The sequence below is a fragment of the Lepidochelys kempii genome, chromosome 1 (assembly GCF_965140265.1).
Source record: "Lepidochelys kempii isolate rLepKem1 chromosome 1, rLepKem1.hap2, whole genome shotgun sequence".
In the NCBI taxonomy this organism is placed as follows: Eukaryota; Metazoa; Chordata; order Testudines; family Cheloniidae; genus Lepidochelys; species Lepidochelys kempii.
Window position 1 is genome coordinate 154,044,058 of NC_133256.1, and position 27,639 is coordinate 154,071,696.

General features: G+C 41.2%; 1 protein-coding gene across 1 annotated transcript; it reads right to left on the reverse strand.

Moving 5' to 3' along the window:
• Positions 1-26,676, reverse strand: NDP (norrin cystine knot growth factor NDP). Its single transcript, XM_073358869.1, has 3 exons — positions 26,609-26,676; positions 14,496-14,851; positions 1-5,379 (listed from the first exon to the last, which is right to left on the reverse strand). The coding sequence occupies exons 2-3, from the start codon at positions 14,667-14,669 to the stop codon at positions 5,152-5,154; spliced, it is 402 nt and encodes a 133-aa protein (XP_073214970.1). The 5' UTR covers positions 14,670-14,851; positions 26,609-26,676; the 3' UTR covers positions 1-5,151.
• Positions 26,677-27,639: the final 963 nt, after the last annotated feature.

The window sequence follows — 27,639 nt, forward strand, 5'->3', positions numbered from 1 at the left end:
TTCCATTGCTGCGGTAACTTCTATTTTTTATTCTTCTTGCCTGTTCACAAAAACACATTTAACTGAAAATTATACACCTCCGTCTGTGTGTCAGTGCAAATCTGCTAGAGTTGCCCTGTCGCACACCTGTCTCTGAGATTATAAAATGTTTTAATTTGTTATTTGATGGATAGTAAGAAGTGCTCATTTAGGTCCTGATCTGAAGCCCCTTAATGTCAATGAACTTCATATCAGGCCCCTTTATTGTACTTAGCATTGGACAAACAGCAGACACAGGCACTTGATTATGCCAAGCAGAGACAGACAGGCTCAAGGGCTCTTATTTGTAAAAGTTCTCCATGCTCACAAGCCAAGGAAAAGTGTAATTAATGTCCCTGTGGACATCTTCAGGAAAACAGTGAGCTCTTAAGTTAATTGTTATTATTTTTATAGGGACTGACCCATCCAAAGCACTTAAACATGCATGTTACTTTAAGCAAACGAGTGGTCCCATTGAAGTGGGGCCATAGTACTCAACATATGCTAGATTATGGTATTTTTATTCTGACACGTTACAACTTCTTTTTAACGGGGTCTCTGATATACAACATTGGCTTATAATGCACTTCTTACACATAAAAAATCCTGATGAAGCTCTTTACTATAGTTCTTTTCCATGCTTCAAGTTTGTGTCTTTCTCTGTCTGGGCTCCATTAGTAAATCATTTTAATGCAATTAGCCCAATTCAAATTGAACTATAGCACTGCTGATACAGTAGTATATGGTTTTAAAAAGTAAACTAGCATGATGCTGTGTACTGCACCATGGTAGATGTGGATACAGAAGAGATTGTTGGGGGTCTGATTTTGTGGCCCACACATTAGGAACATGATGAAGAGAAAGGAAGAAAGGGGAGGATGAGACAGGAAAGCAGAGAGAGGTGATGATGGCCTTTGGTTGTAGGAGCATCACTTGTTGGGCAAACCACAGAATGTTCTTGGAGGAAGCTGCCCATCCTGCAAGTCTGGTGGATCCTTCTTCAGTAAGGGTCAACCTCAGTGGAAAAAGAAAAACCACACAGACACACACATTCAGATGCTGAGGAGAGGACACTATTGCAAAGAACCTGCCCCTCCTCCTGCCCCTCAGCATTATCTAGACAATTGTCCCTTTCCCTTTCTGTTCTCAAGGAACAACATTATTATAGAGGTACTTAGAGTGTAGTCAAACCTTCAGAACATATCAGAGATGTATCAAGTACAATCTCATGCTAAGGAAAAGTCATTTAATTTTCATATTTTCTCACACGAGTCAAATCCTGTGGTCCTTCATGTTCAAAGATGGTTGCTCTATATGGGGCACTTGAATCCATATTGTTGCACATAACTGATGATTTGTGTACTTTGTTTAGTTGCCTAAAATGGATATATAGGTGTCAAAATATGGATTTAGGTGCTAAATTTTAGGCACTCATTTAGTGACAGCTACAGTCTGGCTGTAATGATAACCCCCAGGGATGTTAGAGGAGGAAGAATGAACTGTATGACCTTTTTCTTTCTAAACATCATTCAGCCACTGAGTTGTCATGAAGTCCACTATTAATAATCATTTCAATTGTCTAGGACTGGACAATTCCCATGCTACATGAAAACTGGGCCTTCGGCCCTTATCTTCTGAAGTCAATACGAGTTTTACCTGAGGAAGGGCTAAGCAAAAACTGAGTAAGAACTTAAAGATTTTGCTCAGAGTTTGTTATTTACCAATTCAACTTGCTTGCAAATAGGGTTGGCGCCTTCAAGTCCCAACTCTGTTATATTTATCTGACTCTGTAATTAAGTAAAAAAAACTTGAATTGACTCACAATTATTTGCCTGGCAACAGATTTTGAGGTCACAAGGAGATGACTTCACTATAGGATCAAGAGAAGGGGAAGGAATTTTGGGTGTGAGAGAAAGCTTTTGTTAAACCACAAATATCTTCTGAGACCAACTGTCGCAATAATAGCTCTTGCATTGTGATGGAAAAGGGACACAGGACTAAATATATCCCAATTTTTTCTCTCACTATAAATATTCTCTTTTTTCTAAGTTGGCTCTGGTGTGAAAGTCTTTCTTTAAATCCTTCCCCCTGCCCCCTTCTTACCAAAGAGAGAGAGAGCAACAGCACAACCAATGACTTTTTCAATGAGGTATTATTCATCAATCCAGTCCTGTCTAGCTTGAGACATTGGCTACTGTACAGTAAAAGCTCCAAGCAGCAGATCCCCAGCCTGTGTAAATTGTCAGAGCTCTAGTGTCTTCAGTGGAGCTAAGGATCTGCCCCTTGATGTCATGTGGTGGGGGAAAGGGGAGAGACACTGAATACCAGCAGCTGCCCTTAAAATTTTTCCAATACCTTTGATAACTAAATAACATGACTTCAGCTCATGCAGAATTCTCTATCTTAAGTACAGGGATACTTTGTATATTTTGAGGTAATAGTATGTAGTTATCAAAGACAAAACTGAAAATGTATTAGGGCAACCACTATAGTTTTAGATTATTAATGGTTCAGATAATCAAGGGGATTTTCTACATAATTAATATGGAGACACGGTCCTGTTTTGGATAATGAAGCGTTTTAGGTAATGAAGCTTGGACACACAAAAATGTTCCTGAAGGAGGAGGGGGGGTCTTGTACAAACTAGTTAAGTGATAATACTCCGTACACACTCCTATCTGTCATGTTCAAACTATTCATCAGATATGAAAAGAATCACCATCAGAATGAAATAATGAATCACATCTAATGATCTCATTGTGGTCCTTCAGGCATGGTCCTGGCATTTGACTATGAGCTACACAGCTCATAACAATTTGATTCACGCTTCATCCACAGCTCTAAGAGTTCTTATTTTAAACTGGCCATCAATGACAAGATACTCTCCAGCAGACAGGGGATACTCTTTTCAGTCTATACCATCTATCTATCACTAATATCTATAAGTGTCTGTGTACATTTGGCCCCAATCATTTTCTATTTTTACTGAATTACATCCTGCTCCAATATTCAGCTGAGTATATGCCTGCCATTTGTCTCTACTTCCCATAGTGCTCCTGGGACGGTAATGGTCAAGGACATTGGATCTGCCTGGTCAACCACAATAATGCATATGTAATCCATGGAAATGCTCACTTCCCAATTTCAGGCCACTTAATCTGTTTCTTTATATTAGAGAAAGACCTTGGGGAGTCCTTGAGCATGCTCAATGGAATTCCTGTGATGTAATTGCCAAAAGCCTGGTTGCTATATATGGCAATTGTTCAAGACAGATTAGATGGCATACAACAGATGGGCTGTATTCTGGACTTGTCTACCCACTCCCAACCTCTGCCCTTCCTATTCATTATTGTGCAATGACGTTCAGATTACTGCTGGAGTAACACTGGACTTTATGCATATTCCATGTGGGTGTCAGTGTGGATTTGAAGCTGGACTGAATCATGGCATTATGAGCCATGAGCTCTCTACTTCTTTGGTTTGACTATCTCACATGGAACACCTGTTTAGGTTGATCTGGGTTCAGGGAAGAGATTCTGTAGCAGGTTGACTATCCTACTCAGTATATCGCCATTAAAAGGAGCCAAGATCCAAATAAATTTATGTAGTTTCCATGTTGTGGAAGGCTATGGGTATTTATTGTTCAACTGACCCTCCCAAAAGCTAAATGTTTAAGAGCAGGGCCAGCTTTAACTACAAATAAAGTAATCTGTACCTTAGGGGCACCGTTTTTGAAACTTTGCAGAGATGACCCATGCCTTCCGATGCGGGGGGAGGGAGGTACAGTGAGGGCAGTGGCTTCAGCAGATGTTACTGAGCATGCTCAGTCCATGTAAGCATGCTCATTTGCTCAGTACAAGCCAAGCAGCAAATTGGGGGGCCATGTGACCCCCCCACACACACACACATCATCTCTTTTTACATGCCAGGCAACCTCCTAACTCATGGGCTAGGCCTATTTCCTTGTCCAACAGTGGTCCTAGAGGGGAAGGCAACTGGTGGTCGGATCCTCCCTTGCAGAGAAGCAGCATGATCCAGTAATTAGTACACAGCTGGGATTCAGGCTCTGCCAAGGCCTTGTTGTAGGCAGATCAGTTAACTCCCCTGTGCCTCAGATTCTTTATCTTTAAAACAGGGATAGTGATACTTACTCACTTTGGATGAAGTACTTTGAGATCTATGGATACAAATTATTCCTACATATTGTTATTATTCTGGCAGCTCTGGGATCTGTTCCTCCTGAGGCCAGCCCAGTTTAAGAAGAGATTCTGTTTAAGAGGCTCCATTTTTAAATTGTAAACCAGTACTTAGTTTCTAGTTTTTAATTAGTGCATTTTGTGACAGCTACAGTCTGGCTATAATGATCACCCCTGGGATATTAGAGGAGAAAGAATGAACTGCATGACCTTTTTCTTCCTAAACGTCACTCAGCCACCAAGTTGTGAGGCAATCCACTACAAATAATCATTTGAACCGTCTAGAGATGGACAATTCCCATGCCTCATTCGCTATCCAGTTTACTTTTCAATTATTTATTCATAATTTCAGCTAAACCACAGTTAAAATTGTCCAGAACTTGTCTGCCAGATCAAGTAACATATATCCCTTACCATCAACGCAGTTCATTTTAAAGGGCAATATAACTAAGAGACGGAGAATAAAATGACACAATAAGCAGTCATATGCAGGAATGGAGCGATTCTGCTTCCAAATGTCAACTTTTGTAGAATATAGTACCTCCAGCAGATGGACCCCCGTTGTTCTCTCTCTGTGTCTTTATTGTTCACTGGCAAAAAAAAAAAAACCTCCCATCAGTCCTTATTCAAAACTCCCAGAGCAGAAGAAAGGCTGAGCCTGAAAATATACCCCCCAAAGTATCCTTTCAGGGGGAAAAAAGGGTTCATGTCTCCAGGGTTTTGTCTTCAGCACAGACCAGCAGATGGATGTCTTTGTTTTCACAATCAGCACAATCCAGGGCCCTGGTGTCTTTCATTTTCTGCTTCTCAAATCCAACCCAGCTTGATGAGTCCTGGTTGTAGGAATACTTTAATAGTGTGCTGGTGAGCTCTCAGTGGCTGCGATTGCTTTCTGGGAGCAGTGTCCCCCCCTCTCCTCATTGCAACTGGTGTCCCCCTAGGAGTTGCACTCTTCACAATGGCAGGATAGGATGTAACGGTACGTAGCAGTGAGCCTCATGCCACCTGAGCAGCGCAACCTCATTGCTTTCAGCTTGGAGGTCTGGGGCCGGCAACAGTGGCAGGTAGAATGGAATGGTTGTTTTAGGACTGTGCTGAAGGAGACCATCGGCTCAGAGCGTGATGTCTGACTGCAGCGTCCCTCGCAGCGAGCCAGCAGCACCATCTGCAAGTTAGAACAGAGAAGAGTTAGGAAACGTACACACTGTGTTAGTGTGTGGCCAGGGAATACAGACATGAAGTTCAATCAAATGTAATTGAATTGAAGTGTCTCAGGATTAACTGGGAAACACCTGGTGGTGGCTCTTGACTACCTAGTATGATGCAGAACAGTAATAATGGACTATGTCCAGTCCAGATTGTTCAATGTTAAGTTGTATTTTATGTACAGTTGTTTAGAAGAAAGCATCATCAGCGTCCTTGAGTTCTGGACATCATCATCCATTGGGGATTGGGGCCTGGTCTTCAGAAAGCCAGGGCTTGTGTTTCAAATACAGTTGTATGTGCAATTACTGCAACTGTGCCTTGGCCTGAGCTCTCTGAAAATCAAGCCCTGAAATCATAACTGACCAATCAGGTCGTGACTCTTAGTTGGCTAATATTTAGCATTTCTAGTTAATAAAACAGGTGGTCACCACAGCTAGCTTTTATGGTCTGTGCATCCCTTAGAAAAATAAAGAAGAATTTCAACTTTCTTATTTTTTAAAGTAAGTTTCCAGACCTTTTCTTTGCAAAGATCTCCTTAAAGAGGTAAATCAATATAATGTAATGAAGATATAATGTAATGAAAATATAAACCAATATGAACTCTTTGCTGGGTTTGAAAGCTTATCACTGACTTTTCCTAACAATATTAAAGGCCCACTGGTCTTTCTCTTCTTCCACTGGATGAACTGTGAATAGACGAAGACATGTTACAGACCTGGAAAGAACTAAAGAGCTTCCATGGTGATTACCCATTTATTTCCCTTCCAAACAATCTGCTGTCCAGCTGTGGAGAAGAGTAGAAACTGTGTTAGGCCCTGTCTAAAGGACAAAAAAAGGGTGCTTTTAAAAAGCATGTTAGCTAACTCGAGTTAAGGGTTATTTCAAACCACAGTACAGTAGTTAACAGTTTGTGTAGACACAGTCAGTATTTAACAACTTTAAACCTATACCATGGCCAACCAGCATGATTTTACAGCTGGTAATTGCTATGCTTACACGAGGTGTTTCAAACTAGATCAGCAAACTTCAGTTAGCCAAGACAGATTCATAGATTCCAAGGCCAGAAGGGACCATCGTGGTCATCTAGTCTAACACAAGCCATTGAACTTCCCAAAAATTCCTAACTTTGTCTAGCTCCAACTTCCAGCCACCAGACTGTGTTATACCTTTCTCTACTAGACTGAAGAGCCTTCTGTTATCAAATGTTTGTTTCCCACGTAGGTATTTATAGACTGCGATAAAATCACTCCCTAACATTCTCTTTGATTCGAAACAGATTGAGCTCCCTGAGGCACGTTTTCCAATTCTTTATTCATTCTTGTTGCTCTTTTTCTGAACCCTCTCCAATTAACATTTTAAGTTTAATTTTTTCCCCAGAATCCTGAGAATGCCTAATTGTGCCACTATATCTTTTATCTGATTGCAAGAATTCTTTTTCAATGATTAATACAAAAGCATTTCAACTGAAATGTTACATGATCCATCATGGGATACATTACCATGTGGTGAAGAATAGCTGCAAATGATGGTGTTCTTAGCATGGGAATGTTTATACATTTTTGGCTCCACTGTCCTAAAAAACAAAATCTTTAATCTCACCTCTCTCTGCCTAATCCTGCCGGTGTCACCAGAAGCACCAGAAAACAATGGAACTGGGGAACGGAACTGGGGACAGGATAAAGATTACACAACATAACTGCAAATCAGAATTTTTCATGTGCTCGCAAGAAATCTATTCAGAGCTGACACTAATACTAGTCTTCCACAAAAAAGACACTTTTTTTCAATAAAACTGCATTGTAATTGTTTAGTTAGCTTAATACATTTAACATAGTGATTTTAAAACAAAGCATCACATCACACTTTGCAGATCTTACCATTGCAAAATTTTGCTCAGGTATCAATGGAAAGATAGACTTCCTAGTGCATGGTAATTTTAAAAACTATGTTTTTCCTTACAGCCCCTATTTATAGATTACAGTGTACATTTTAAGAGTGGCACTGCATCATGGGAATCATAAACTTTGCTGGAAAAAAAAGTAATCAGAATTCACATTTAGATGGCCTTTTAAACTCTTGGACTAACCTGTAACTTAACCGACTCCTCTTAAATTCCCAAACAGCACCAGTATATTTTGGCAGGTGTGCAAATGAGCTGGAAATAGCATGTACTTCAGAAGCTTTGCTTTGCCATTTAATCAATTGCAGCAGCTGTTTATTGCACTGTATACTATAGTGAAATAGAGATTATTACTCCATTAAATAATTAGTAATGATATGATGGCACAGCACACTAATAGAGTAAGTATATATTTAGTAGAAATATATGGGTGTTTTATAACCCAATATCCAGGTGTGAGTTCTCCTCCTCCCCTACATAACCATGTACATGTCATATTTTAATGCTATTCCAGAAGTACTGGGGTGACCATATTTCCCTATGCTGAATATGGGACACCTGTAAATAAATAAATAAATAAATAAAAATGACTCGTATTCAAGTGAGTTCAGTGGCAATCAATCAGAACTACACAGTACAAACATTCAAATTAAAATCAAGTTGACTGAGCCCCTGTTAAAAAGAAATACTGTGTAGTTGGATTCTTTTTATTTACCTTCTTATCTTTAAGGCTTTAGGGTTCACACGAGGAGGAGTGACATACACCCCTTAAATGCCCCACACACACATGAGGAGAGGAGACATACACACACTCCTGTACACCTCTCTCACATGGGGGGAAGGGGGTGATCGACCAACCCAAACCTCCCTGCCTGGTGCTCCCTGCCGTCCACACCTGGCTGGGCCCCCTGGACGGACCCGTTTCTCCTGGTGCCTGGTGCCATGTCTTCCTGAGGCAACACGTGGGGGGGAGGGGGCACACAGGGTCACATGCCCCCTGCCCCCGGATTTCTGCAAGGTTCACACCAGAATGTGGCCAGCAGCAGCCTTTCAGCACTGTGTGGGATGGAAGGGACTGGAGCTGCTTCCTGCCGCAGGGGAGGAGGACAGGGGGAAGGGATAACCTAGTATGTATCTTTGCAGAGCTCATCTCTTCCCTCCCCCCACCCTCTGTGTGGCTGGAAGCAGCTTGTCCCTTCCTGCCCTCACAGTGTCGAAAGGCAGCTAATACCTCCAGGCTGCTGCTGGCCACCGACATAACCTAGCTTAATCCAACTACAGTGTGGGCAGGAAGGCTGCACTGTGCACCAGGGCCCAGGGAACCTGACTGAAGGGGCTTCAGTGAACCCGGCCAGAAAGGTGGCTCAGCAGGGGAGGGTGCCTAGGGGATGGTGCAGCCCCATGTTCCATGGAGGCAGGACCCAGGGTGGGGGCTGAAGTGCTAAACCCCTGCCCCAGTGGCTGCTGTGGAGCCTGAAATTGCTCCCCCCACCCACCCCCGCCACTCCAGAGCTTAGCTGAGGGGCGGAGAGGCTTCCCCGTGCCAGCGCTGTGCGGGGCTTTGGCACACACAGGGCTCGACTCCTCCTGGCCAGTGCCCTGGGCCAGAGGGTCTTGGGTTTTCCTGGGGTGCCGGCCCAGCCAGAGGCAGTGGGGGAAGGAAGGAGCCTGCTGGCCAGGCTGTTGGTGAGCTCAGCGCTCTAAACGGGGGCTGGTTCCCCACACAGCACTGGGAATGGGACGCGCCCCGCTGGGGGGGTGGGAAATATGGAGGAGCAGCAGAGCGGGGGCGGGGGTGAAGGGGCAAAGCAGGGAGAGGACAGCAAGAGGGGAAGCACATAAAGGGCCGATGGGTGGGCAGCCAAGGCGACACGTAACTGGCTGCTGCCTGGCGCCTGCCCACACACAACAGCCACTGCAGCGTGCAGCCAGCGCTGGCCAGAAATGGGATGAGGGGGAGCCCAGCTGGCCAAGAGCTGGCACGCAGAGGGACTGTGCTGAAGGACGAGCAGGGGGAGTGGCCATCCCCTCGCGCTGCAGCTTTGCCCCGCCACCAGCCTTGCATACCCACCCCCATCGTTGCCCACTGGACAACTGGATCTGGCCAGTAGTACTGATAGGGGGGGGGGAGACAGAAAATATGGGACAATTTGCCCGTTTTTAAGAACAACTCAGGACACCTGCAGGAGGGCTTAAATACAGGACTGGCCCTTTAAAAACAGGACGTCTGGTCACCCTAGGAAGTACAGTACCACTTTTCTAATGCAATATAGGAATGACGGGGAGGATCATGATTGCCCCTCTGTACTGGGATTGGATGAGCTAAGCAAAAACCCCATCCTAACTTACAGTCAGCAGAACTCAACTATTCTGAAGGTTGGTTGCAAGGAGCGGGAGTAGTTCTTATAACAAGTTCAGAGATAATTACAAAGGGGCCTAGAGCTTTTCCCTAACGCAAACCATATCCTTTTTGGAATTCAAGCTTTTATTAGTGGTAGTATTTCTCATTTGCACATTTCCCGTGACTGGCTGGGCCTGATGGTGGACATGCTGAAATATGTGTCCTAATTTTACGTCCATAGTACTTCTGGCCTGGCATCGAGCTGGGATTACTGCAAATCTCATGGGATCTTTTTCCACTACCACTATTATCTTAACCATACACTAAAAACTCTTCTTACAGTATGTCTGTATCCAGCCTGGCCTCATTATTCCCAGATGTCACTTGCAGCACTCTTTTGGCACATCCAGAAAGAGTGCCTTATGACAGTAAAGTAATTCAGGAGGTACTGATTTAAGAGTCATTGGGGATTCCGTGCCTTAGGGTCCAATAAGTCTTGGTGGCAGAGATAAGATGGAAGCTAAGACTGGTCAGGGAATTCAATTCATTATGAGCTGAAACAAATGCTTTGCTTTAGGTCAAAATAGAAGAACCTTGTCTTTTAGGGTTGAATAACCTTCTAGTGCAGGGGTGGCCAACCTGAGCCTGAGAAGGAGCCAGAATTTACCAACTTACAGTGCCAAAGAGCCACCGTAATATGTCAGCAGCCCTGCATCAGCTCCCCCCGGCTCTTCTCCCAGAGCCTCCTGCCACCGGCAGCCCCGCTGATCAGCGCCTCCTCCTCCCTCCCTGCACCTCCTGATCAGCTATTTAGTAGGGGGGTGGGGGGGAGCGAGGGCACAGCAGGCTCAAGGGAGGAGGTGGGAAGGGGTGGAGTGGGGGCAGGGCCTGTGGCAGAGCCAGGGGTTGAGCAGTGAGCAACCCCCAGCACATTGGAAAGTTGGCACGTGTAGCTCCAGCCCTGAAGTCGGTGCCTATACAACGAGCCACATATTAACTTCTGAAGAGCCGCTTGTGGCTCTGGAGCCACAGATTGGCCACCCCTGTTCTAGTGTCTCTTCTTGGTGTCTCTTCTACATACTGTATTTAGCATATTACTATGTTAGTTTCTCAGTCCCGAGGCCTGTGTTCAACATCTGGTTGAGGTCACAAGTAAATGGGATTTGATCAACTGAATTGCATTCAATGGACATATTAAGTGTCACAGAAACACCTTCCAAATGGACCCAACTGGCAGCCTCGAAGGTGAAAACAAAGCACTTGATATATTTTAGGACATAATCCTGCATTAGCCCAGAATGGAGAAGAAAACCTAACAGGGATTTTCCATCTCTAATTTTGATGATTGTATGATGCAGTAGCAGGGTAACACAGATCAGGATATAGGCCCATTAGCAGAACTGTGCAGAAAAGGAGGTGTGCAGTGGAACAAAGCCATCACAGAAAAAAGGACACAAATCTATGGTTGAAATAGATTATCCATCTGTGTTCTACAAAGAAACAGTACAAGGGGTAAAAAACACACAAAAAACACACAGCTAATCCAACAGAAACTCAGTGTTTCTACACTAAATATAAAGAACATACCATACCTATATATTTCAAACTACTATTTTATCAGACCATATTTTAAGACAGATTCTGAGGCCAATCTGCATAAGGGAATCTAATACTGTGCTAGTAGTGTATGGTAGCTTCAGAATAGTCACTCTCACAGTAGCAATGTCCTGGATCTACAATATCTTAACAATATGAGCTGGTTGAAAACCAGTTTCATAGGAAATTTTCTTTTTTATTCCATTTTGCAGGGTTTGAAATGGACCCATTTTCCAGCTTACGTGAAAGTTCCCACAAGATTTTTATAGAAACTTTTAAATTCAAATGTTTAACAAAACCATTTTCAAAATTATTATGGAACTTAACGATTGCAAACAAAATTTTGATTAAAAAATAGATGAAGATGTCATGGAAGCTTTTGCGAAATGAAAACTTTCAAAGATGTCACCAATTGTTCCGCAAGAAGTTCTGTTTTTGAAGACTCATTTTTCATCAGAAAACCTTTTTGTGCCAAAATAGTCCCCCCAACTCTATTAATAGTTAAATAATAAATCTATTAATGAGGCCAGAAGAAAGCAGCACTACATCATCCCAGTGACCGTAAATGCATTATCCAATTAAAAGGGCTGGTATCCCTAAGGATTTAGTGTGAACACATTCCATTTACAATCAGAGAAATCAGATAAACTTTGCAAGATCTTGGACTGAAACCAGTATTGTCAACCTCAAAAATTGAAAAATCATGAGTCACAGCCCTGCCTCCCTACAAAAAATCATGCCATTGGCTTAAAAATAATGAATTTTTCTAAATTTGCCTTTTGATTTCTGAGTCTTTACAGTATACTCACTCCACATTGGCTTTTCTCTGCCACCTGGAGGACTAGAAATTTTTGCTTTCAAGTGAAAGCAGAGATTTTCGTGTGGTCTCTCATCTCCAACATTGGGGATTAAGAAAAACGTCACAATAAAATTGCAAAAGCTGGCAACATTATGAAACTCATACATTCCAATCCAGGATGCCCACAGGGTAAGGGCATAGCAGAAAGAGACACCCAAGCAATAATATAATGAAAACTGCTGGCTCCTTACTGGCAATGGAATTAATCCTGGTGGGCTCCAAAATCCCTGCAGCACAGGAAAGGGAAGGACTGCCAGAGGGGACATGGCTCAGGAGGGAATTAAAGGCTGTGAATGAGCAGGACTAGTAGGCAGGAGCAGCAGCCTAGGAGCTGTGGCTGAGGCTGGGCATTTTAGGTGTTGAAGGGCTGACAGCCTGGCTAGGAGGGACAAGTAGAAGCTGTGGCTGATGGTTAGGGGACCCGGGGACAGGCCTGAATGAAAGGACTAGACTCTTTCCAGGCGATCTGCAGGCCAGTATGTGATTGCCTCCAGGAGAGGGACAGCCTGATCGGAATATCCCCAGCCCGAGACCTGCGGAGCCTCACCTTTATACTCCTGTGCTGAATTGCCCTACAGGCTGAGTTGGGAACCTGTTGTGTTCATCTGAGGAAGTGAGCTGTAGCTCACGAAAGCTTATGCTCTAATAAATTGGTTAGTCTCTAAGGTGCCACAAGTACTCCTCATCTTTTGTTTGTAACTTGAACTGCACTTTGTATTTCTGGCAGCCCTAATAAAGCAACCCTTTCTTATTCATTAGCAACTGTGGGCATTTATGGAAATTCACTGAGGGGAGAGCTTGAAGGGCCTCTTCTCTTTTGTTGATCCAGGGAGCGGAGGAGGCCATTCAAGCAGCCAACAGAGAGCGGGGTGGTCAGCAGAGCTGGGTGAAAATTTTTGGACAAAATTTTTGCCAAAAAATGCAGATCTGGGTCAATCTAAACATTTTGTGAGTTTGTGTGGAATTCGCTAACTTGTTTCAGTTGAAAAACGAACAACAATTCTGAAAAAAATTAAACACTGACATTTTCAACATGACGTTTCTGTTGTTTTATTCAAAATGACTTCTTGTTTTGAATTTTTTGGCAATTTTATTTTTCAAAAAAAGGTTTAAAAAAGCCTCAAAAACACAATGGAACATTTCTTTTGACACAATCATTCCCGTTCCCCGTCCCCCCAATTTTTTGGTTCAGTCAGTGAATCAAAAAAATCAGTTAGTCACGCAGTTCTAATGGTCAGACCATTGGCCCCACGTTTGAATGCGCGCTGTGCTAACTTTTTCGAAGGAAATTAGGACAGGGAGAAAGGGATCAGTAATGGTTCTCTCACTCTATGTCTTTCTTCGTGCCTCACTTATAATTCATGTCAGAAGCTAATGTAGACTATATACAGAGGCTAATATAACACTTTGGCTCAAAGTTTTCCAAGCTTGAAATTTCAAATGAAAGACAGAAACATGAGTGAATGCAAAACAGCCTAAGCCAAAAGTAGTGATCCCTCTGAAATTTGGTGGAAAAGCAAAATTGAGAGGTGCAAAAATCACGAGAAACTAAATATTAAAAAAATTTGAGTAAAGTTTTTCAGAATCTTTTTCATTACTTTTATATAGCTTAATTCTTTACCTCAAGCACAGCCTGTCAAAATGCATGTCTTTATGCAATCCATATTAACTGAGCTTGACCCAAACCAAAACTGGATCAGAGTCTGTAGGAAGTTTGGACAGTGATGATATGACCTTCACAGCTAGACCCCTCCCTGTAATGGGCTGTGTCAAAATCCTGAGCAGTGTTAGCTAGTGGTCAGAGCACTGGACTTGGACTCAGGAGACCTGGATTCTATTCGTGGGTCTGCCAGCAGCCTGCTGGGTGACCTTGGGCAAGTCACTTCACTGCTCTGTGCCTCAGTTTCCCCATCTGTAAAATGGGGATATTGATGCTGCCCTCCATGATAAAGTACTTTGAGATCTCCCAAGGAAGTTTCCTGGTACAGTCCCAACACCAAAGGACAGTTCAGATCTGGATGTGAATTCTGTGGCTCAGGTATCTGTCTACATATCACCATTTCTTCTCATTTCTTCAGAATCAAATATTCCCTCTGAGTGGAAAGTTGAAAGGTGATCTGAGATTCCAACCTTAGGAGCACTGTACAAGCAACTCAGCTTCAATCTTGCTCCTTTTAAAAGTGAATCTGATAACTATTTTGCACAAGTTCACATACTATGCTGTTGAGAAAGCACAAAACTTCTGATCTAAGCATTCAGGTTCCTGCTCTACGTTTTTTGGTACTAATATTTCACATCAGAATAATAATTATTATTAGTTGGTTTCAGAAATATTCTTGATAACGAAGTCCTGGTATCATATTTTAAACAGGTACTTACCTTTGAGTTACACTTGTACAATGGATGACTGATGGAATCAACATAATGATGCCTCATACAACGACCTGGGTCTGAGTCAGTCATGAATGAACTGTCCGTTTTACTGTCTGTGTCTCCCATTATTGCAAGAAGAGAGAGCATGGAAATTGAAGCCGCTAGTACATGATTTCCCATTGCTGAAGAACTTCTCAATAATAACAGCAGAGGGAGGTAGAGTATTAAAAGAACTCTAAATGCTGGGACTCAGTTCCTTTCAAGGCAGATGAAAAACCTGGTTTAAGTCTCTTGGTTGTCATTGTTCTTTTTAAGTTGGAGTTTTGTTGGGGTTGTAATCCATCAAAGAATCTTCTATGTGGCTGGAACAAAAACAACATAAATTACAATCCTGACCCCCCCAAAAGCCTGCAAGATAAAAACAAACATAAATAAGGCTCACAGGATTTCTGCTAGCCAAAATATTTTTCACTGCATGAACATCATTTTCACTGTAGGTACAGTATACGAGATGATGACGGAGAAGTTCAAGGCCCTGTTACTTTAAGCACTGCTCTATCATTTTAATAATGATGATATTAACTTTCATTATCACAAGTAATACCAACGCTTTTTACTTTATAGTGTCTCCAGTGGGTTCATTTCAATACTGATGGTTTGTAACACAATTTAGGATTTCTGCGAATGAAAGAGCCTGCCTTCACTTAAAATGCTGAAGGGCATATTTCAAGGGACTAAAATAATCTATCTTCTGCATTAAAAGATGGAAATTCTGGCTCAGGTAGCATGTGAAAATGTATTTGGTGGTCTCATCCCCGTCTCTAGTGGTCAGACATCCACATCAACAAGCCATCACACAATTTGGAATAAGCGTCAGTCTCTATTCAAGAGAGGCCTGTGACTGGAATGGAGGGATGTTGCAGGTCAAAGCTGAGGTTACATTAGCAGTGTGCTCTCAGGGTATGTCTACACGGCAGTTAAAAACCCCTGGCTGGCCCATGCCAGCTGACTCGGGCTCATAGGGCTTGGGCTAAGAAGCTGTTTAATTGTGGGGTAGATGTTCAGGCTCAGGCTGGATCCCAGGCCCTGGGACCCTCCCCTGCTGAGGGTTCTTGGAGGTGTGGGTCCCAGAGCCCAAACTCCAGCCTGAGCCCAAGCATCTACCCCACAATTAAACAGCCCCTTAGCCTGAGCCAGTTGGCATGGGCCAGTCAGGGGTTTTTAATTGCAGTGTAGAGATACCCAACAGGGAAGGTTGCAGAGCACCTACCCACATATCTGGTTCTGGTTAGTGGTCTTAGATCTTCACTTTCATGAGCACCAAATTCACCCACAGAAAGGTTTAATTTTTTTTACTTGTTTGCTCATCTGGTTGCGCTTCCTGAGCTTTACTCTCTCCCTGCCATTACTTAAGGAACAAGATCTGAAAAATACATTGAACTGCATAACCTCCAAGTACATCCCAGTGATGCTTTGGGAATACATATCTGCAGATGAAGTCACACAGATAGCCACATGGTCATCTGGATTTCTGGTCCATGTTGGAAAATAGGAGAAATCCCCTGGACAAGAGAACATAGCACCCCCACCAAAACTGTCTGGAACAATGTCCTTACAAGGTAAGTATGACACTTCCCTAAACTTCTCCATCACAATCCCTTGAAAGATCTGTTATGGAGCCAATAGTCTTGAGCTGGCCATTTAATTTTATATTTATTAGAGATATAACCTGATGGACTAAACATAACTTTAGATAGCAAAGGAAGCTGGTAAGCAGCATTAAAATAGGTGGACTTTCTGAACAGATATAGTTGATGTGATAAAAAAAATATTTCTCACAGAGCTTGTTGCCCATTTGATAATATAACGTGGGTTTTTATTGCCTTTCTGCTTTGCTGACTATTTTGTTTAAAGGATGTTGTTAAAAAGATTTCAATATGAAATGAAATTGAAAGGCATCGAAGAACTGCAGAACTAAGTGTTTGTGTGTAGTCTTAGAGGCTGCTTTTACACTTTTGTAAAGAAAGGCGAGTGCATAGCTGTGGTAAGCTGTTCCAGAGTTTATATAAGTTTGCAGCCAATGTTCTTCAGGCTAAACCTGGACACATGAAGTCTCTACCTACAAAGAAATGTAATTCTAAAATGTGAAAAATATTAGTCGGGCTATTCTTGTATTAGATGTAAGGGAAAAAATGCTTTTTTGCTTTCACGGCAATGTTCACTTGCTGATAAAGAAAAGGAAGGATAACTTTAATGTAAACTTGCATATGTTACAGACACCAACTCTTTCCCTTGCCTTGAGATATTTCCCAAGCAAATGGTTTTCAGCTGACGAGAACTGACATTGAAAAAGAGATATTGTACAAGCAAAGAAAAAATTTAAAACCCTAAAGTCTTTAGGAACTCAGATTTGTTTGTGAACTGTCCTACTGATGTCAATGAAACATTTGCCGAGAATTTAGCAAGATATGAACGAAATCCAAGACATTGAGCTGATCCCTGCATAGAATAGGAATGTGCCATTGTTTGTCATTAAGATGATCCCTGAGCATTATTTATCATAAAGAATAGAGCACGCAGTCTTTTACTCTTCTTCTTAGCTCCCTCTGCTTACCTAACATAACCAAGCTGGCCAATATATTGTTCTTGGAAAGGTCTCTCTCCAAAATAATTAACTTGTATTACTCACCCAGAAATTCCCTCTCCACCCAAATACATTTACCTCTAACCCCACACCCCCATTTGCACCCCCAGTAAATATATGCCCAGAGGGCCTCAATTTCCACTATATGGGTCCCAACACATTTCCCACCTACGAGCTGCCTTCCATGTCTTCACATTGCTTTGCATGTAGAGTGGTATGACTGTTGAAGTTAATAACTATGGCTAAGACTCAAAGTCCAGACTTGATTTGTGAAGGCCCATCTCCCTGTTTTTTAAGAGATGCTTGGAGGACACAGAGACTAACTAGAAAAACACGACTCATGTAAGCCAGTATCATGGAAAGTAATAGATTGGAATGAAGGGGGAAAAACAGGAAAGGAGAAAATCTGTTAATAAAAGGATATTTTAGAATCTCCCTCCACATTGTCCACACAGAGATCACTTACCTGTAACTGAAGTCTCCTGTAGTCATCAGTATACACAGACCTAGGCCCTCCTGTGTCCAAATTCAGCAGCCTGCATGGAACTGTTCCCTACCCCCACCTTTTTGGGACCCCTGCATACCTTTCTGTCCTGGGACAGGATAGGCAGGGGACAGGAAGAAGAGGCCTACACATTATTTGTACCAACATAGTACACTATCCATGCAAAATGGTAATATAGCTCTCAGTTTGTATTAATATAGCTCTAATAAAGTGATAAAAGGGGAGCAACTATCTTAGGAAATCCTGGAGACACAGCTACACTGGAACAAGAAGTTACATTTTAATTTGGATGTATGTAGAAGTACATATTTTAAAAAACAAACTAAAGCTATGAACTCATACCTGAAAAATATCTGATTAAAACTAGTTTTCAATGGAGCAGTCAAAAGCACTTCTCAATAAAGGCTAGTTCCCTGCCAAATTTAAATTCCCTGCTTGTAGTATTACAGGACTTTGGTATTATTCCTTTTAAGAGTTTGTGAGCCTTCTAGTGGCACTCAGTGTGTTCTAGGTTTTAGAAGCTGGCAGAACGCAGCCAGAGCAGCAGTTTGTATTCATATTGAGGCCTTGCATATTGGGTATATTTAGTAGACACAGTTATTTGGATCCCATCATGCCATGTGGTTCTTTCATTTTGAGTTTGTTGTGTACACAGCAAAAGACAAGACACTACTCAGAGTTGTGTCAACACTACAGCTGTACAGAAACAAAAAATGTCACAACATTTTCGTTATTATATAAAAAATATATTTTTCACTGTTCTTATACTCAGAAATGATGCACTGATTTTGGTCAGACTTTTTTTTTTTTTTTTTTTAATGACTTACGGGCAATTTTATTAAGCCTGGAAAAGCTTACATCAAAAAGATTAAAGTTTTGGAAAGTTATAAACTCCCCAAATCTGGGTGAGAATGGAACTAGTTAGGCTGTCTAAATTATATAATATATAGTTTATATAGCTATAATTATTTCAAGAGCGAGGCCAGTTAAATAGGCATTATCAAGTTGCATCATAATTCATTCTTTTAGGGTGCAATTCTCAGTTCCCATGCAAAGAGCAATTAAATGGGCTTGGGATTGGAGGGAGAGTGAAATTATACAGACGTTGAGATAGATAGAAGCAGGACATGGGATAACCATACCCCTTTCCACAGTTGCTGTTACAGTCAATTAGCCCCCAGTAGTGGCATAGCCCGTTGAGCCCCCATAAACTGGATTTGTGGCTAGTTGATCTATGCGGCTGATAGACTTATAGAAGGCCCTCCACAACTCTGCACTCCAACCTGCCCTGTATGCTCCCACAGTGAGCTACTGGGACTCAGCTTTGTGATGGCTGCAGAGTCCCCAGCTGCAGCATCTCTATAGCCTTACTCCCACCACTGTACTGCTGCACTTGGTCCTTCTATCACCACAAGGGGGCAGCAGCAGCAGAATTTCCCCCTTACCAGATTTATTCTTTCAGTAGTTATCCACTTAAGGTGGGAGTCATTGCATATGTCTGCTTCCGTGAATATGCATTTATATTTTAAAATATTGTACTCAATCCTGCCCTCCCTTAAATTGATGGCAAAATGCCCATTGACTTCTATGGACCCAGAGAGGTTTTTTTTAGTTTTATAAATAGATGATGCTGTCCTTCCATTTATTTATTTTTGCATTTCAAATTGTTATGCCCTACAAGTCTCTATATGGTCAGGGATGTGATCCTAGCAGTGCAGTCAAAACCCCTGTCCTGTGTTGGAGTCAAATTTTAAAATGCCCAATGAGGTCATCTTAAATCAGCTGTGCTACACTCAGCATGAAACAGGTGAATATATAGAACTGACATGGTATAAAAAAGATTTCCATTCACAACTTAGATAGTTTTTCGCCCCTACCTGAAATGTATGCAAATACCAAATTAAACATCTGAGGCCAGATCCTTGCTGGTGTAAACCAGCATCTCTTCATTGATGTCACGAGGCCTATACTCATTTACATCAGTTGAGATACTGGCCCCACACTGACAAATGGCAATCCAGGATAAATTTTGGTTGAAATCCCTGCCTCATTGAAGTCAATGGGAGTTTTGCCATTTATTGCATGGAGCAAGGATTTTACCTATTGTATACAACATTTCAATCAGCAATACTCAGCCCTCAGTGGTTCAGGAACCAAATTAGTGATCAATGTTACCCAAAAGAACCACAGTAGTGTGAATTCATAGTTTTATTTAATATATATATATATAATTCTCGCCGCAGAATAGCTGACCGAGTATCTATTAACTACAGTTGGCTAATAATGAAATCACATTGCTTTAATATCATGGGCTGCAAAGAGCGGCAGGACACACATTAAAGAGGCACTTGCAGCTTGCAAGACTCAGTCTGAGTATCACTGCTTTTAATAATGCACATTTGTTTAGACAGTCCAAATGTGAAGGTCATATCTGCTGATTTCTGCCCACTCTGCTCTCTGTGACTACCCCTGCTCCGGTTTTAATAAACAGATTTCATTTTCCTCGGTAGTCTGCTTTTCAACATTCCTACCATGATTTTGTTTTTAATATATTGAAGTTGGTGGGCCTGATTCTCATTTGCACTAAGGCCACTTGACAACTGACAATGCCCTAGCCATGTAAAGGGCCGTATGTTGGGTATAAATAATTTACTTCCATTTTAACGCCCTGTAATACAAAATGGCCTTAGCGTAACTGAGAATCAGGTCCAGCAACTGTAGAAAAAGAGGCTACTCATTTTAAAATACTTTTTAAAGCCCCCTGCTATGGAATGATGAAAATGTTAGACACATTAAAGCCTTTTGAGCACTGTGATTTTTGAAAGTCCGTCTCGGTATCATTAGGAATCTAGTGAGGGATACCGAGAGCCTCAGTCTCCATCCTCTTGTACCAGTTTGAGTTCAATGCCACCAGCAGAAAACCAGTGTAATGGAATAGTGAAAAAGGCACAAAGGCTCAATAAGGAAAAGACCACTAATTGAAAAGCCAGAGCAGAGAAAATAAGAGCTTGAAAGACAAATAAAGACAGGAGAAAGGTAAATGGGCTAAAGGATCGTCTCCTCTAGCAAAGGAAATACATCTTCTAGCAGTACTGCGACGGTACCATAATTTTCATCGTACCAAACAGTAAATGTAGAATGCTGGGCTTTTAAAAATGGGAAGAAATGATGGACTCTAATGCTGAAGATTCAGAAACTTGAATGTTATGACAGTAATTGAAAGAAACCTCACAGATTTCATTTTCTGATTCAAGGCTTATCTGCTATTCTAATATTGCAGTTCAAAATACCAGTGCATACACGTGGACTAGAAACATTAACGACACTGTCATATTACACTGAGAGGAGTGAGGGAAAAGTGAACAGTATTTGCAGCAAATATAGCACAGGGATCCCCGTGCTGCAAACACACATACACATAACTGTATGAACATGAGTTGTGCCATTGAATTTAACAATACTACTACCAAAGACAAAGTATAAGTGTTTACAGGTTTGGGGCCTAGTGCCTGAAGTGGGCCAAACTAAGGTGAATAGCTCTGGAACCAGCTGAATAGCATTCTTTTTAAGTTTGCAGGGGTATTGCCCATCCTTTAGTTGCTGTGGGAAACAGATACAGTCCTTCGTGACTGCAGTCTTGAAATGGTGACCAGAAGTGGGTACTATGAGCTGGCACACTGCCAGTGGACAGAGCCAGACAGAAATGTAGAAAGGGTTTTAATATACTCCCAAAGAAAACCATTGGTGGACAAAAGAGGGGTTGTATTTTTACCCTTTCCCTTCATGATGCCAGGAGTCTTTAAATAGATTCCCCTAGTGACTTGTATACAATAACTCCCATTACAGCCCAGGAGCTGGTCGAGCTTTGTGGCAAAGCCTCAGGCAAGTGCTAATTTTGATAGAGATGCACTAAACTTGTATACTTGTATTATTCTAATTTTGAATGAATTTGGGGCAGTTTAGTAAAGGGTGATCCAGCTCCCACAATGAGGAAAAGTAAAGGGAAGAATACATTTTCACACTTTTTAGTACAGAGGAAATGAACAGCATCATTTATGGGTGAAGCTCGGTGCATAGGATTGATTTTTTTTTTAATAGGGAATTCTAGCCCTGCATTGAATACACTTCTTTACAATAACTCAGACAAGTGTCTGTTCTCCTAGTGAAAATATTCACATCCAAACTTTTACTTTGGCTTTAGTTTCTATAATTGCCTCTACTTTAGTCTAACAGCTCAACATAATATTTGTACAGTGCCTCTCACAATGGGGTCCTGGTGCCCCGAGGGTCCTGGGTGTGATGGTAATACAATTAATAAATAGTAATAATAATGTCATGAAAAAATACTGTTGACAGAGTTAAAAGTTGCCCTGAGGCCTAGCACTGCTTGACGGCATTCAAACGTGTGTATGGTTTATTTTGGAGTGTTACAAAGAGATGGGAATTTCTGATTCTATGGTATTTATTAGGCTAGATGCCTGTTCAGAAAGATGTGATTTTATTTATTTATTTTTAGGTTCCGATCTTTAGTTATTAGCAGCCATCAGAAACACCTTTTCTTCTATCCTCTCCCTAACATGTTCGGGTCCAAATCCTGTACTCCTTAATACTCTCAGTCCTTATTCAGGAAAAATTCCCATTAGTGTCCATAAGAATTTGACCAAGTGAATAAAAAACTGATTAAGAACTGCAGGATTTGGCTCAGGATAGCAATTCATGCATTGTAATAAGAGGACCATCTAGTTCCCACTCAATTTGAATCCCACTGCTATGACAGTGATGCAAGTATCACTGTCCTGGTATGTTTAACCTTTGCCAAACCAAAGCTGGAGCATTAACTCCAATCCTAAACTCCCATGTCTTAAAGGGCAGCATAACCCACACCGCCTCTACATTGCCACTCTAAAGTGGTTTACAGCTCCGTTATAATACGCATGCAGATCTCAGCAGCAGAAACCTTAACAATGATTGATGTAAAAAAACACGTTACTAGAATAATATTGGTCTTGTGGAATTTCTCATAGCTGTGTTTCCCTTATATCAGCTGGTCTAAGTACTCTTGCAGACAAATGGTGTGATACCGGAAGACAGACTATGTTGCCTACAATAGACGGGGACTCTAGTCAGATATACCACGCCGTATAAATCCAGTAAATAGGATGAGAGCTGATGGTGTTTAGAAGTGGTAGTACCAGTGCTACCCGAGTTCTATTTGAATTGGATTATGTGAAAAAAGAAGGAATATATAGACTGCCAGCTGCTCAAAGGCTTACTACAACCTTGCTTTTATTGTTCTGCTAAGTTAGAGATGGGGCATCAGAGGGATTCCAAACATACCATTACTGAGAAATGTTAATATGTTCCACACTGACACAGATAAAAAGGAAATAACAGCTGATCAGAGTCAGAGCAGGAGACAGCACCTCTCAACATGCGTGTACAGAATTGTGGGAAATTAGGACAATCCGGTCATCCGCAGAGAGACATGTGAATGAATTAATCTGATTGCATCCAAATTTTTATCCAGGAATTAACATGAGTTAGAATGCAATAAGCATCCAGTGGAAAAGTCAGACAACAGTAAACAAAATAACAAAGGGTAGAGAGAATTTGAATTGGGCACTACTATTCACTCTCACATGAGCCAAGAACAGGAGGACATTCCATGAAATTGAAAGGCAGCAAATTTAAAACTGATGAAAAGGAAACACGCTTACAGCATACAAACAACATACAACCAGCCTGTGGAACTCGAGTCCCCAAGGTATCATTGAGGCCAAGAACTAAGAAGGGTTCAAGAAAGTTTTGGCCATTTATACAGCTAATGTGAGCATCCAGCATTATAATAATAAAGATTTTTAAAGACTTTTTGGAAGGATTACAAACCCTCATGCTTCAGGGCATAAACCAACCTTTAACTGATGAAGTTAGGAAGAAACTTTCCCTGTCGGCAGGTTATTACATAGCTGCTCACTACGGAGTTTTTGATACCTTCCTTTGAAGTAGATGGCTCTAGCTTCTGCCAGAGACAGAATACCCAATAAACTGGGCCAGTGGTCCAATCCAGAATGATCATTCCTATGGTACTAAAACCAAGAGTGCCAATTATCTCCCGAAAATGGCCAAAGTGCAAGGTATTAGAGGCACAGGGACTTTCAATTCAATTCAATTTGAAAAATATGTTTGTTTTTTTAAATCTACTATAACATTTGTAAAGATAAATGGCCTGATGACTTAACAACAGCACTGCACTGCAAGCTCGTGTCAGAGACATCCAGGTTCAGGAACAATCTCGAGCTTGTCACTTCCTCGTTCTTTTCAGAGCAGATAAATCAGAGAGGTGATGTGATCAGACCTCAGGGGATACAATGAATGGAGTTGACTACATGAGCACTTCTTGTTGAATGAGTCATTGAGCGTGCCTTACATCCCTCCCACCTAAAGGAATGGTGTTGCAATCCCACCAATCAAAGTAGAAGGCAAGGATAACCTGGTGATTTCATTGACCCCCTAAGGCACATCTGAACCTATGTGGGTTAGACCGACTGCTACTGTGCAGATTACCCATGCTTAGATGGCTGAATGGAAAACTACTACTATAAACAGTAAACAGTACTGGATATAATGAATGGTGATATTGCTATGCTATCCAAGCAAGGGTAATTTACATACATGCATCTGTTTAAAAATAAGTGGTGTGTGAAAAAACTGAATTCTAAGAAGCAGCACTGGCAGGCGATGATCTGAATAATGATCTCATAAAAGAGTGGCACAGTAGCTGGCTGACATCCATAGTTAATTGGCTTCATAATAATAAAATTCCATTTTCATTATGTAAACTTGTAGCAACAAAATCTATTTAATCCCCTTTATGTTTTATCTGAAAGATACTCAATAAGATATTTATCCTAGAACTAAGATTTCATTATTCCAGCAAGAGAATGTCATTTTATATGTCATATGGGCCAGATTGTGAATCTCTAATTCAAGCTGGTAAGCAGCTACTCACCAAAGTAGTTTCATTGAGGTCCATGGAGCTATTCATGTGCATAGCTGCTCATTAGCATGAGTCACAATCTGAGCAAAGTGAGTAGTACTAGCAATGAAAAAAGTAGAGTCCACGAAAACAAGTTTTTCTTATAAATAAGGACAAATGCCAGAACAGTATCTGTTATACCCACATGTAGTGACCCTAACAGGCATCTGGGCTGCTTCCATTAGGAAATCATTACATGATGCAGCACTGGTATGAAGTGAATTTGTACTTACTACTCTGAAACCTGTTGTTTTAATTTATCACTTGAAATGTGCTCTTTAGTTCCAGTACACACTGTCCCTTGCATGCACCAGTTATGACAGGTTGCATTGGAAGTTACTACAAATTGCTAATAATACTTGGCAGCCATATGACACTCTTCTTCTTTAAAAAGCAGTACAGATATTAACAAATGAACCTTCCCAACACCCCGATGAGGTAGGTACCGTAGAGCTGTACTATTATGCCCTTTTTTTTACAGACCAGGAAATTGAAGTAGAGAGTTTAAATCAGCTTCAGAACGAGATTAGAATTCTGGCCCCATGTCCCATGCCCTAATTGCCAAACCACCTCTCTCTCTCTCTCTCTCTCTCTCTCTCTCTCTCTCTCTCTCTCTCTCTCTCTCTCTTTCTCTCAAAAATGAATAGTCAACCCACGTAAAACACTTTTCTCACCCAAGCTTTCTTTGCAGGGCTGCTTCATGAATTGCAGGTAATTTCATTAATATAATTAAGGTGAAAATGGAATTCCACATTTTCAGCTGTACATCTCTGTTAGTGTGATTATTGCTATTTAATCTGCTGATTTCAACCTTCCCAGAATTCTTGCGCTCACCTGAATCTCCGCCGCTACGTGGGATTTTTTTCTTTAATCAAGTTCTAATTGGACTTTATCCATTACAATGGACGCCAGTTATACTGTATTCTGATATATTATTCGGTTCACAGCTATAGTCTTCTTTTGTCCCAAGCACATAGACAACAGTTATGTTCATGCTTCTTACAGTAACACTCTTCTTAAAGAGAAATTTTACCCTGCAAAGCAATGATTTCAGTGTACTGAAAGATCCTTTATACCTCCTGGCAAGCGTTTTGAGGTCTTGTAGATTGTCACTGAAAGCAGTGCCCTGCCTTAGCATCCTCCAATTGGAGCTACTGAACACACATCCACACTGCATTATTTGTTGTGCTGAAGGGGTAAGCTGACTACTAAATATACCCCTCTGTGCTCCAGCCAAGACAAACACTGTGGATTTCCTCGTCGCTTTTAGCCAATCAAATATGTACATTAAATCCATCCTAATCCATAACCAGTGCTATGCAATCCATGGCAAAGCTTCCCAGAAGTTTGGTTAAATAATAATGTGCAAATTAAAATTGCCCCTGCAAAGCATGACACACAAAGCTAGAAATAAATATTGCCTATTGTTTCAAATTATTCTAAGCACTCTGGCAGATGACTGGCAAGAGAGCAGCATATATAAGTAGTAATAAAAGTAAACAGTTCCATTTGAAACTAGCAGGCTTGCCTGTGTCCATAGAGCTCTATTGTAATGGGACAAAGACAGTCCTGGAGATACTATAGTTCTTTCTATGAATTCAGGACAGAATCGAGTGCCTCCCTTCCTCCCAAATTCATACAAATGAGAATCAATGCAAAGTTACAGAAAGAAATGTACTTGATCATTTTATCCAAAACCACAGTACACTGCCTGTTTTTCTTCCCAGAGATTTCACATAGGCATCCTCAGACAGACATGTAATTAAGGAAATAATAATAAGATGATGTAGGTAGTAAAACTGAAGTCATTTTTTAAATGAATACACTTTATTTCAAACATGCTATTTGGAGAACATGTATTTGTCAGATAAATAAATTAAATGCTCAGTTTAGTAATACCCAAAATATGAGTAAGTGCTTATTTGTGTGCTTACCTTTGGAAAATGTGCCTCTCCTTCCTTCCCTCACACTCTTCTGAGAGCGAAAGAGAGGTCCTGTTACTTCCAAATGCTTTTGTTCTTCTGTCCCTCTGTCACATGGCTTGCCTTTTATATTTGCAACACACAAAAGTTAGGGCTGTTGTTTGAGCGAGAGCGAGGGAGCGAGAGAGGGAGAGAGAATGTCAAATGGAAAAGTGCCATTGCAGTCATATATCAATCAGGCGAGCGGCAGCAGCAGCTCACTGGCAAATGGGAATTCCACAGAAATGTGAAGCTCTTGTTATCTGAGAAATCACTGAACACCACCAGCCAAGCTCGCCTCTTCGGGGACTTCTTATTGGAGAGCCAGGAAAGAAAAGTAAATGCACTTTTTCTCATTTAAATTCAAGCGCTATCTTGTTGTGGCATAAAAGGGAGTGCAGTAAATGTCCTGAATTTACTTCCCTCCTAAATGAACGTACAGTAGCTGAGGTAATACAATGAGCATGAGGTGTAAGATAATTAGAGCTTTGAAATACATAATTTGACAACTTAAGCCTCTGTTTGTGTTTGGAAAACATCCACAAGACAATTGAATTTCCCTGGGTTTATTCATTATCCTTTTTTTTTTTTTTTTTGGCCAAAAATTTTTTTTTGGAATTTTTTATTCTACGGACTGACTCCAGATATTCTAAATTCAAGCTGTGTGTTTTTACTGCAATTGGCCAGATAAGTCACACTGTGTTCTCTGATTGAATGAGCAGGCAAGTATTTCCAAAATAAATACATGTGTGTACCAATCTAAAATTCAGTTTCTGCAAATAATCTTCCCTGCAATTTTGAAATTTGCCCTCAAATGCTTGCATAAAGGACATAAGCATTGCCAAAGTGAATTTATTTAAAATTGCAAACAAATATTTTCATTTTTTTAAATTTTCCATTATTCACCCTCTTCTGAAGAGTGTAACCTTTGTTAAATGAAAAGGAGTACTTGTGGCACCTTAGAGACTAACACATTTATTTGAGCATAAGCTTTCGTGAGCTAC

What these genes read in the sequence shown, in the direction of transcription:
- NDP (XM_073358869.1), bottom strand. Translation starts at nt 14,669, where the DNA reads ATGGGAAATCATGTACTAGCGGCTTCAATTTCCATGCTCTCTCTTCTT. An exon ending in TGTACAAGTGTAACTCAAAG is followed by an intron (nt 5,380 to 14,495) that starts GTAAGTACCTGT and finishes TCTAACTTGCAG; the next exon opens with ATGGTGCTGCTGGCTCGCTG.